Raw genomic sequence first — 12,966 nt, forward strand, 5'->3', positions numbered from 1 at the left:
TTTAATACTTGAGGATGCCTCAATCATACCCATTCAGTTGAACTTTAGACCGTCAGACCTAGCCCTGAAAGATAACAGCTATATTTATTTCCTATATTATAGAAACTCCTTTTTGCCCCTTACACAAAAACACTTGCTGCCCTTCATCAGCTTCCTGGGATCTACTGAAGGCACTTAGCATACTAAGGGACCTTACTATTACTTACATCTTTAAACTTAAAGAAAATACAATGGGTTTGCCTTATAGGATGTCATCTAAACTTGATTCTTCCTCTAATTCAATAGTTAAATATATCTGAATAAAACTAAGGAGATCCTCACTTAAACCAAATTCTACCTTGCAAAACACATGCTATGTATGTTGTATATAATGAAGCACAAAATTAAGATGTGGGATCACAAACTCCTCCAAAGAAATATTCTCCACTTTGGCAAAGAAATATGCTCTCCCTACTTCATATAAGTAAAATGAAGAGAGGCTCTCTCCACTGAGCTTTCTTTTCTCCACATTTAAAAGAGAGACATTTTCCCTTAAATCTACTACATGAAAAGCAGCAGCATATTTTCAGAGAATATAAACTGACTTTTCAAGTCAAAGACACAAGAATCTGCAAGCTCAAAAAGACAAGTTCTGAAGTCAGGTGGTATGCACCTATAGTCCCAGCTAATTTGGAGGCTGGGGCAGAAGAATTGCTTAAGCCCAGGAGTTTGAGACCAGCCTGAGCAACATAGCGAGATCATGTTCTCTAAAAAGTAGTTTTATAAATTAAAACAAAAAATTTTTCCTTAGATATGTTTTTACTTAAAGAGCAAATGCAGAAACTTGGATTATTGAGGTTCTCACAAACACAGCAACTATTTCAGCATCTAAAAAGCTTAGAAATCCTCTTCATACTTATTATCATCTTGTACTAGTAACATATAATTCCAAATGAGGAATTGTTCAGTTGCTGAATTTGGACCTATATATTATTTTTAATACTAATACATTAGCATTAAATTCTTCCTTGTTATGCTTGCTAATTAACTTACATAACAAGATTGCAATTTAAATCATTATTTGCCCTATTATATAGTACTTTATATATTTATAGTGTAATAGTAACTATATCATATATCTTATTGTTCAGGCCACATAAATTTTTGTTGTTGAGATGGAATTTCACTCTTGATGCCCAGGCTGGAGTGCAATGGCACAATCTCAGCTCCCTGCAACCTCCACCACCTGGGTTCAAGCAATTCTCCTGCCTCAGCCTCTTGAGTAGCTGGGATTACAGGCAGGCACCACCATGCCCAGCTAATTTTTGTATTTTGTGTAGAGACAGGGTTTTACGATATTGACCAGGGTGGTCTCGAACTCCTGACCTCAGGTGATCCTCCCACTTTGGCCTCCCAAGTGCTGGGATTACAGGTGTGGACCACCACGCCCAGCGACCACATAAATTTTATGTTTCACTTTACCTCTCCCTAACCAATCTACCCACCATTTAATCAGATACCTTGTCCTACCCATCTACCTCCTAAATATTACCCAAATCTGTCTACTTATTCCCTATTGCTACCGCCCTAGTCTAAGCTACCATAATCTTTTGCCCCATATCTACTCTTGATTCCTTCCAAATAATTATCTACACTATAGCCAGAGTGATCTTAAAATGCAGTCTGATCAACACACTCCTCTATTTAAAATCTTTATTGGCTATAAAAAAAAGTCCTTAGCATACCTAAAAGCAAAGTATGATCTAACCTGTCAACACCTCTATCTTCATTCCACGTTGCTTCTCTTCCTTCTCGAACTTCTATCTCTGACCTACCTACATGTCACGTCCACACTACTTAGGGTTCTGTTACAAGCACTTTTCTTCTTCTTCTTCTTACTGGACTTTTCCTTCATAACCTCAACATACTCTTAACAATTAGTGTTGTTCTCATTAAACTACATTGTCATCATGGACAAGCAGTATATTTGTCTAGTTTACAGGTAAACTCCAACATCTAGCACATAATATGAATGGATGAGTACATAAAGAAGAGGGTGGAAGAAACAGGGAAAAATTAAAAAAAAGGAAGAAGATGATTCATCAAGTAAGCCTTTCCAGTCATTCACATGTGTTTAAAGGAAAAAAAAGTGCTTTGAGAATAATTCTTTAGGTCCTAGAAGTGTTTCAGCTCTTAGAATTATTTAAATTAAGAAAAAATTTCAGGCCAGGCATGGTGGCTCATGCTTGTACTCCCAGCACTTTGAGAGGCCAAGGCAGGTGGATCACTTAAGCTCAGAAGTTCAAGACCAGCCTGGGCAATATGGCAAAAACCATAGGAAAAAAGAAAAACTTAGGAGGGTATAGTGGTGCACACCTGAAGTCCTAGTTACTCGGGAGGCTCAGAGAGAGGACAGCTTGAGCTTAGGAAGCTGAGGCTGCAGTGAGCCAAGATCATACCACTGCACTCCAGCCTGAGTAACAGAGTGAGACCCTGTCTCAAAAAAGAAAAAAAGAAAAAGAAAAACTTCCAAACCTGACTGAAAACTATATTACTATGCTATAGTGATGCAACATGTTATATTGTAAGCTAAATAATATTATAAATTTTTCAGTTGAGTAGAACTAAATAAAATATAAATAAGCCATGGAAAAATAAATTGCTGTAAAAAAAATTCCTTGACATATACTTAGTCTAAAGATAATAAATTAGTTAAAAGTATGACATATTGTTTTTTTAAACTATTGAGGACTGACTCTGATACTGACTATTATGAATATTTACAGAAAAATATTGTCTTCAACTTACTGTGATTTATTAAACCATTTCTAAAAAGAATTAGCACAATAATCCTACTACTTTGTAGTAACAGATACCATCAAAGGCCTGTTCTTCACCAGGCACTGTGCTACACAGTTATATGGATTATCATTTAATTCTCTCAAATCTATAAGGAAACTATTATCATTTTAAGGATGGACAAAACTGAGAAAGAAACTAAGTAACATGCCCATCATTGCATGGCTAGAAAGTAATATAACTTATAACTAGAGCCAGGTGCAGTGGCTGACGCCTGTAATCTCAGCACTTTGAGAGGCCGAGGCAGGCGGATCACGGGGTCAAGAGATCGAAACCATCCTGGCCAACATGGTGAAACCCCCTTTCTACTAAAAAATACAAAAATTAGCTGGGTGTGGTGGCTCACGCCTGTAGTCCCAGCTGCACAGGAGGCTGAGGCAAGAGAATTGCTTGAGCCCGGGAGGCAGAGGTTGCAGTGAGCTGAGATCACCCCACTGCACCCTAGCCTGGTGACAGAGCAAGACTCTGTCTCAAAAATAAATAAATAAATAATATAACTACAATTCAAACTCAAATATATCTACTTCTTAGGAGTCTCCTCTATGAAACTATCTCAGAAGTTTATCATATCTTAAAATTATCTAATTTCCTAATATAATTTTTAAAATCTAGGATTTGTTTTAGGCATATATTTCCTTTTTCTCTTCAATGGAATTTATTTGCTGATTTATAAAGGAAATAAACATTCATAAAAAATGACAACTAGTGGCCGGGCGTGGTGGCTCATGCCTGTAATCCAAGCACTTTGGAGGCCAAGGCGGGCGGATCACCTGAGGTCAGGAGTTCAAGACCAGCCTGACCAACATGGTGAAACCCCGTCTTCAAAAAAAAAAAAAAAATGACAACTAGCCAGGCATGGTGGGTCATGCCTGTAATGCCAGCACTTGGGGAGGCTCAGGTAAAAGGACTGCTTGAGTCCAGGAGTTAGTTCAAGACCAGCCTGGGCAACATGGCAAAACCTCACCTCAAAAAAAAAAAAATTTAGCCAGTGGTACGTACCTATGAGCCCAGCTACTCAGGAGACTAAAGTGGGAGAATTACTGGATTCCAGGAGACTGAGGCTGTAGTGAGCTATGATAGCACCTGTGCACTCTAGTCTAGGCAACACAGTAAGACCCTGACTCTCAAAAAAAGAAAAAGAAAAAGGGAAAGACAACTATATAGAAAAATCTATACTATACAAGTAATATAAAGACATTTATTTGCCACTAATGAAATCATACTATAAATAAATGCTAATTGTAAACTGTCTTTTTAAACTAGTAAGACACATTCATACTTCAACTGTAGCTCTATTTCAACTTTTTCAAAATGGCTGCACAGAATTCCACCATATGGATATAACATAATTGGCTTAAGTAATTCACCTATTAACATTTAGATTATTGTTTTACTTAATGGTTGTTTGGTTAGTATTTGGTTGTTAAGCAAGTTGGTCCTTAACAGCTTTTAATGAATTAACAAAACAGTAATGCTGAAGGAGGTAACTGAGCTCCAAAATACATGGTACTTATTCTCTAAGTAAAATAATTCATCTAACTCTTTAAGAATCATTCCTAGCAATCTCTTTATCCTAAGGTTACAAAGAGCTAGCTGGTGATGAGCTTTATCAAAATTTACATCTCTTGGCTGCTAGGAAGCCACTTTACTTACCTCTTTGTATCAGTTTTCTCACCGGCTAAATGATGACTACAAAACCTGCTCTATCAACTAAACACACTGTTGTGAGGATCAATTACACTCTGAAAACTTAGAACTAAAAGTAAAAAGTGTTATACAAACATGGTGCTATTTTAAAACATACACTTAACAAATAAAAAGGGTAATAAAAAACTACATAAGCTCAGAAATTTCCTTAAAATATCTAATAAATTTAATGTTTCTTTCAATCATCCTTAATGTGCAACATTTATTCCCACATATAGAATGCTTAGAGATTTATATTGCAATATCCAATAAGTTAATTTTTGTTTCCATCATCCTTAAAAAACTAAACACTTCAGATATGATATACACAGTATATGTTTGTTAGCTTATTTTTGCAAGGGAAAAGATGATCTTATAAAAGTTTCAAATAGTACAGAAAAGTAATGAAGTAGAAAAGTCCCTCTCCCCAGAGATAATCACTATCATAAATTCCTCATGCACCCTCCTGGATATTCTCTATTTAAACATGTATGACACATACACTTATTTTTTTTTAATGCAAAAGGGACACCATATATATACCTTGTCTATCACTGGCGTTTTAATAACTTTCACATAATAGACATCTTTACATATCAATACATATAGATATCAGTATCGTATTTTAGAAAAGAAAGAAATAAAATTCTGTAAGTATCTGAAAACAGACCTGTTTTGGATGCACCACCTACAGAATTCATTCTTCACTCCATCAGAAATATCGACCTTAACCGTCAGTATCTTCAAATTTTCTCCACGGTTAATTGCAAGAATCTGAGTGTAAACGTAAGACAAAGACTAATAATCCAAAAAATATATAAAACAAATCAGGCAGCTATGCAGCTGACAGCTATATGAATTTTTTATTCATTTATTTACCAAGAATACGTTTAAAAACAATCATTTATTTACACCTTTTTCAAGTAACATACCTCCCTCATAAGGAAAACCCTAACATGCTCTTAGAAAATAAAATACAGATACAAAGCCTATCTATCACATTTATAAGAGACTTTGATGATCTAAAATCTCATTTCGGATTCTACTAATGGAAATTTTTTGATCATCTGAAGTTGGAAGGGTGTACTTTTTATAATTTGAAAAGATAACTTGTGCTAAGATAAATACAAACATGTAAAATCCTAGGTGCAATCTTTAATAGCTACTAATTGTTACCATTCATTGAGCATTACTAATTATAGAGCCTATCTAAGCACTTTGAATATATTATCTCAAGTAATCCTTACAGCCAAGCACCAGTGATGTATTATCATCTACATTTTATATAATAATTTTCTTGAAACTAACTTGTTCCAAATCACAAAGCTAGCAAGTAGCAAAAAAAGAATTTAAACTCAGATCAACCTGTCCATGCTCTTAATTAAAATTATATTTAAAGAACGACTGTCTTTAAACACATTTAAAAAACTCCTTAAAGAAGTACAAACAAAACCAAAGCAAGCAGAAAAAAATAATAAATAATAGGGTAAAAATAAAATTGAGCATAGAAAAGCAATAAATATCAACAAAACCCTAAGTTGGTTCTTTGAAGATATCAACAAAATTGACAGATCTTTCACTAATCAAGAAAAATACAGGAAACATTCAAATACCAAAATCAGGAATAAAAGAGAGGCCATTACTAAGGACCTTATAGAAATAAAAAGGATTATAAGAAATACCATGAGCAACTGTATGACAAATTAGGTAACTAGGATAAAATGGACAAATTCCTAAAAAAACACAAACTATCAAAAACAAATCAAAAAGAAACAGAAAAATCTGAACAGACCTATAAAAAGTAAGAACTCTGAATTTGTAATTTGAAAATTTCCCACAAATAAATGTCCAGGCCCACAAGGTACCACCACTGAATTCTACCCAACGTTTTAAAAAGAATCAATATCCATTCTTCACAAACTTTCCAAAAGATATTTGAGAAGGGAAAACTTCCCAAATATTTCTGTGAGGCCAGTATTACTCTGATACAAAAACCAGACAAGACTTCACAGGAAAACTACAAGCCAGTATCTCTTATAAATATAGATGTAAAAATCCTCAATAAAATACTAGCAAACCACAACCAGAAACATATAAAAAGGATCATACACCAGGATCAAGCAGAATCTGTTCCAGGATTGCCCAGTAGATTTAACACCTAAAAATCAATTAACCTAATACATTATATCAATAGAATAAATAACAAAAATCCTGTGATCATCTCAATAGATGCAGAAAAACATCTGACAAAATCAGGTAGCCCTTCATGATAAAAACTAGAAAATGTGGGAAGTTCTTCAATGTGAGAAAGGGCATGTACACAGAAATCTCACAGCTAACATCATATTTACTGGTCAAAGACCCAGGAACAAGACAAGTGTGTCCACTCTCACAACACTGTACTGAAGGTTCTGGCCAGGGAGAAGGAAGGGAGGCCATCTATATTGGAAAGGAAGATGTACAACTTTCTCTATTTGCAGTTAACATGATCTTATATATAGAAAATTCTAAGCAATCCACTACAAAACTATTAAAACTAATAAACAGTTTAGCAAAGTTGCACAACATAAGCTCAACATATAAAATTAATTTCTACATACTAGCAATAAACATTATGAAAATAATTTTTTTAATTCCATTTATGATACCACCAAAAGGAATAAAATACTTAGGAATAAATATAACAAAAAAGTTCAAAACTTACACAGTTGACCTTTGAACAATACAGGTTTGAATTGCATGTGTTGACTTATATGCAGATTTTTTTCAACCAAACAGGGATTGAAAATACAGTCTTTGCAGGATCTGAAACCCGTATAAGGACAGTTTATTTTTCATATACATGGGTTCTGCAGGGCCAACTCTGGGACTTACATATACATAGATTTGGGTATATGTGGGGATCCTGGAATCAATCTCTTGTACATACCAAAGAACAGCTGTACTCTAAACACTATAAAACATTGTTGAAAGAAATTAAAGAAGATCTAAATAGACATCCCATGTTCATGGATCAGAAGGCCTAATACTGCTAAGATGGCAATACTCCCCAAGTTGATTTACAAATTCATTGAAATCTCTATCAAATCCCAATTCGCATCTTTTGCAGAAATTAGCAAACTAATTTTAAAACATATATAGTAATTCAAAGGACTGAGAATAGCCATGTCAATTTTTTAAAATAAGTGGAAGGTTCCCACTTCCCAATTTCAAAACTTACTACAAAGCCACAGTAATCAAGACAGTTGTGGACTGGCATAAGGATAGCCATACAGACCAATGGAATCAGAGTGCAGAAATAAACCTATACGTCTAGAGTCAACTGATTTTCCACAAGGGTACCAAGACAATTCAATGAAATCTTTTCAATGAATCTCGGGTAACTGGAATTAGTCACATGCAAAAGAACAAAGTGGATCTCTACTTCATACTACATATAAAAATTAGCTCGAAATTGATCTTAGACCTTAAAATAAGAACTAAAACTATAAAATTCCCTTTAAAAAAGGAGAAAATCTTTATGACCTCAAGTCATACACCAAAAGTATAATCGATAATAAAAAAATAGACTGAATTTCAACAAATTATAATTTTTGTGACTCAAAGAATAGTATCAAGAAAGTGAAAAGAAAATGCACAGTGTGGGATAAAAATTTTTGCAAATCATATGTCACATAAGGGAATCTAGAATATATTTAAAACTCTTACAGTTCAACAATAAAAAGACAAAACTGAATTTATTTATTTTCTTAAGAAATGGGGTTTCACCATGTTGGCCAAGCTGGTCTCGAACTCCTGACCTCAGGTGATCTGCCTGCCTCAACCTCCCAAAGTGCTAGGATTGCAGGCATGAGTCATCACACCTGGCCACAACCCAATTTAAAATGTACAAAAGATCTGAAGAGGTATTTGTTCAAAAATTATATAGAAGCAACTGATAAGCATATGAACAGATGTTCAACATCATTAGAGAAATGCAAATCAAAACACAGTAAGAAAAGATGGACAATAAATGTTGGTGGGGATGTAGAGAAACTGGAACCTTCACAAACTACTGGTAAAGAATGTAAAAATGGCATAGCCACTTTAGAAAATAATATGGCAGTTCATCAAAAGGTTAAACACAAAGCTACCATATAACCCAGCGATTCCACTCTTAGGTATATATCCAAGAGAAATCAAAACATATGTCCACACAAAAACTTAGACACAAATGTTCATAGCTTTATTCATAATATTCAGAAAGTAGAAACAACCAAAGCATTCACTGACTGATGAATGGATAAGTAAACTATGGAGAATCCATATAATGCAATATTATGTAGCAACAAAAAGGAAAGGCACACTAATACGTACCATAACAGACAAACTCTGAACTCATTATGCTGAGTGAAAGAAACCAGAGGCAAAAGTCTGCATATTGTATGATTCCTTTATATGAAATGACCAAAATAGACAAATCTAGAGAGATAGAAAGTTAGTTGTATAGCGCTTGAGGCAAGGAAGTATTGGGCAGAAAAATGTCCTAAAATGGCTTGCAGTAATGGTTACACAACTGAGTGAATTTGCGAAACACCACTGAACTTACAAAGTTCTAATGGTCACATTATATGCAATATCACTTTTACTTCAATAAAGCTATTATAAAATTAAAAGTCTTTTCTTAAAGCACCCTTTAATACCAATTATTGAGATGACAAATAGTAACACAAATTAACCAAATAATTAAGCCTCCCTTAAATAGTATTTGCTAGTCTATAACTATATATGTATTAAAAATTAAAGAAACAAACAACATCACTTCAATATATATTCAGAGTTTTCAATAATTCTTAATGCCTTTCTTCCAATTACTCTTAATGAATGGAGTTTTAATAAACTAAGTTCTCCCTTTACAGAACACAAACTGATATTTTAATAATTTTAGCACATTTCTCTAACAAAAACTTAGATTTCACATCTGTGGTGAAACCAGCTTAAAATAAGTCAACTTAATATTACCAGAAAATAATTCTACTATGAAAATTTCTCAATTTGCGCTTCATGTTGAAAACAAAGTCCAAAAAGAAAAAACATGTATCTTTTTGTAACTTTAAATTTTAAAAATATTTTAGAGTAAAATTCTAAATATCAAATTGTCAAAGTTTTAAAAAAAAAATTATACAGAACTTTTTCTTTGCTTTGCTTATATATTTGAGAAATTCTAAAGTAAACACCAGCAGAAATAAAACAATCACTTAGAAATAAATTTTTAGGCTGGGTACAGTGGCTCATGCCTGTAATCCTAGCACTTTGAGAGGCCAAGGCAGAAGGATTGGTTGAGCCCAAAAGTTCAAGACGAGCCTGGGCAACATGGCGAAACCCCAACTCTACAAAAAATACAAAAATCAGCCAGGTGTACTTGTGAGTGCCCACAGTCCCAGCTCCTCAGGAGGTTCAAGTGGGAGAATGGCTTCAGCCCTTAAGGCAGAGGTTGCAGTGAGGTGTGATTCTACCACTGCACTCCAGCCTGGATGACAGAGAAAGATATTGTCTAAGAAAAAAATAAAAAAGTAAGCTTACACAAAACAATATATTCAATAAGACTGCATAGAACTATCTACAAAAAAATAAATTGTGAGTACAAAATAAACTTTAGCTTGAGCTCAACAGAGACTTCCCTATTTGCCACAGGTTGTGCCAGCTTAGTAAACAGAAGTTCTTCATACAAGAAATTACCTCTAATAAATTAATTCAAGTAGAGTACAACAATATAGAGGAGACAGTTATTTAATTATGATTTACAGAAGTACACCATAATACCGCAATACATTATTGGAAGTTTTTTGTTGTTTTTTTTTTAACCATACCTAGTAATGTAGTAAGTCGAACTTACAAAAAATCCTGACACACAGGAAGACTCATGGTGGAGAAGGGAGTAAGGTAACAGAATAAAGCTTGGGACAGAAACTGAAGTTGAAAATGAGTAGTGGGTTAAAGCAGAATTACTGCAGATGGTGACATTGAACAGGAAGTAGGTAGTATAAGACACAGGAAATTGGATGTCAGTGAAAAGACACACCAAAAAAGACAAGCAACAGAAAGTCTCATGAGAGAATGTGAAGACTGAGTTATAAATTCATGTGGTAGAAAAGATCACACTAAGGACCAATTTGAAAAAGAAAGAAAAAAAGATGCAGCTGGAAGAATTAATTTACTAAGCAGCTATTAACTGCTACTCCCACAGTACTTGGAGAAGACTTCCACAGTAATTTTCCTTCACCACACTGTCTTTCATCATTTGCATTCATTTCTGTATTCTGTGATACTGTGTGCTGAGGTATCTACATAAAGGCTGAAAAGTAAGGTTCAAAGTTGGAACATGAGGTCTCAGCACTACAGGAATTGGGAAGCTGTTTTTCTAACCTAGCATATCACCACTCCAACCTGTGCATGATAAACTAAAAAGTTCTTAAAACAGAAGTGCTGTTTTTCAAAACGGACATTTCCAAAATCCTCTGCTTTCCCAGGCCTGAATACTGTCACACTCAGAAACCTGTGTCAATCATAATCTTAAATTCAGTCACTAACTCAGAATGCCACATGTGCTAAACACACTAGTTAAAATGCAGAGCTCAATAAAATATTTTCAAACAGAAATTAGAGGGCTAGGTTTTAACAGAATAAAAACATACACGTTTTTCCAAAGTTGCAATAAAATTAAATTAATATAAAAGGTGGACAAAAGACAGAAAACCACTTCTGCAAAAGGAATTGTAGTATAGTCACTGGTACTATTAAAAATTATTTTTCATTACGTTACACCTGTATCAGCAGACTATAATAACTAGGTACGTAAAATTTCACTGTACTAACATTATTCCAAATTATTGAAAGTATGTACCTCATCTGATGTGGTAAATATAGTGTGCACAAAAGTAAAATGAAAAACTTTAGATATAATAGTGAAACATCTCAAATCTTCAAAAGGGCAAGGGCCCTGTTACCTCTATACCCTAAATAGAACCCAACATATAATAACCTTTCAGGAAATATTTGTGAGATAACTGAACACTCTTCATGTCTTGTTACAACAAAAAAAAATTTCACATCTGTATCATCTTAAATTAAAGACAATTACTTTTTTTTTAAGAGGCAGGGTCCCACTGTTGCCCAGGCTGCAGTGCAGTGGCTATTAACAAGAGCAATCCCACTACTGATCAGAACAGGACTTTTGACCTGATCCTTTTCTGATCTGGGCCAGTTCACCCCTCCCAGGCAACCTGGTGGTCTCCTGTTCCTGTGGAGTCACCATATTGATACCAAACTTAAGGTGAACACCCAATTAGTTTAGTGCATTTCAGCCCAGAAATCCTGAACTCAAGCAATCCTCCTGCCTCAGGCTGCCAAGTAGCTGGTACTACAATCACACGCCACTGTGCCCAGCAAAGCAATTACATTCTTAATGATGAAAATTAAGTATTACATGGAAGATAAGGCATACCAGTTTTTTCTATTATTCTCTTTATAGCAGTAAAATGCAGATGGGAAGAAAAATAAATTTAAAAATTATTTATTGAGAAATTTCAGGTTTAAAAAACACTGGCAATTTCCTCATTCCAAATCTCCCCCTCACTTTCTCAAAAAACTATAAAACCAATAAAGAGAATAAATAAAACACAACATACGGCCCACCTCTCTGCATTTCTAGGAGACAGAGAAATATACTGGCATCAGATTTCTCAAATATCGTATACAAAGGAAGCCAACAGCAGAGCAACATATTCAAGAAACTTAAGGAAAGAAAGTGTAAACAAAAATGATTATTATACCATACCAAGGTATCCTGCAAGTGTTAAGGTCACAGAAAACAATTCTGAATGTGTAAGAACTCAGAGAATATTGTACACATATACCCTTCTTGAGGCATTCACTAGAGGAGAGGAACTATGGCCCATGGGCCAAATCCAGCCTGCCATCTGGTTTTGTGAATAAAATTTTATTGAAAAACAACCATGCTCGTTCTTTATATATTGTCTATGACTGCTTTTGTGTTACACAGCAATTGTGTAGTTTTAACAAAAGCCATCTGGCTCACAAAACCTGAAATATTTGTTCACTGGACCTTTACAGGAAAAGTTTACCAACTCTATACTGGACTACAGAATAAGTTTCATTCACTCAAAAGACTTTAGAAAGCTCTGGCAAAAGGGCTAAGGGCAAGCATTTAATATAAAACGAGTGGGGGCAATTTCCATTAAGAAAGCACAGGTTGCGATGCAATCCTCATACCAAAGCAGACTTCGAGATAAAAAGCATTAAATAATGTAATAAAGAAAACTTTATACAATGTTAAAAGCTACATTCCAGCTCTGGAATAGAACAAGGAGCACAGGATACTGTACTTTAAAGATGTTGTTAGGATATCACCTAACAACATCACCAAAAATGGTGGGAGTAGGT

At 34.5% G+C, this 12,966-nt stretch overlaps 1 protein-coding gene across 4 annotated transcripts in view; it reads right to left on the reverse strand.

Annotated features, from left to right (window-relative positions):
- SRBD1 (S1 RNA binding domain 1) overlaps positions 1–12,966 on the reverse strand; it is a 218,101-nt gene that overhangs the window by 171,585 nt on the left and 33,550 nt on the right. For all 4 annotated transcript variants that reach the window (XM_012450585.2, XM_012450583.2, XM_012450584.3 and 1 more), the window contains exon 10: positions 5,195–5,298. In XM_012450585.2, coding sequence (XP_012306008.2) covers positions 5,195–5,298 — 104 coding nt within the window. The remainder of the gene's footprint in view (positions 1–5,194; positions 5,299–12,966) is intronic.

Source organism: Aotus nancymaae, unplaced genomic scaffold (assembly GCF_030222135.1).
Source record: "Aotus nancymaae isolate 86718 unplaced genomic scaffold, 86718_ANA_hifiasm-v0.15.2.pri h1tg000057l, whole genome shotgun sequence".
Taxonomy (NCBI): Eukaryota; Metazoa; Chordata; class Mammalia; order Primates; family Aotidae; genus Aotus; species Aotus nancymaae.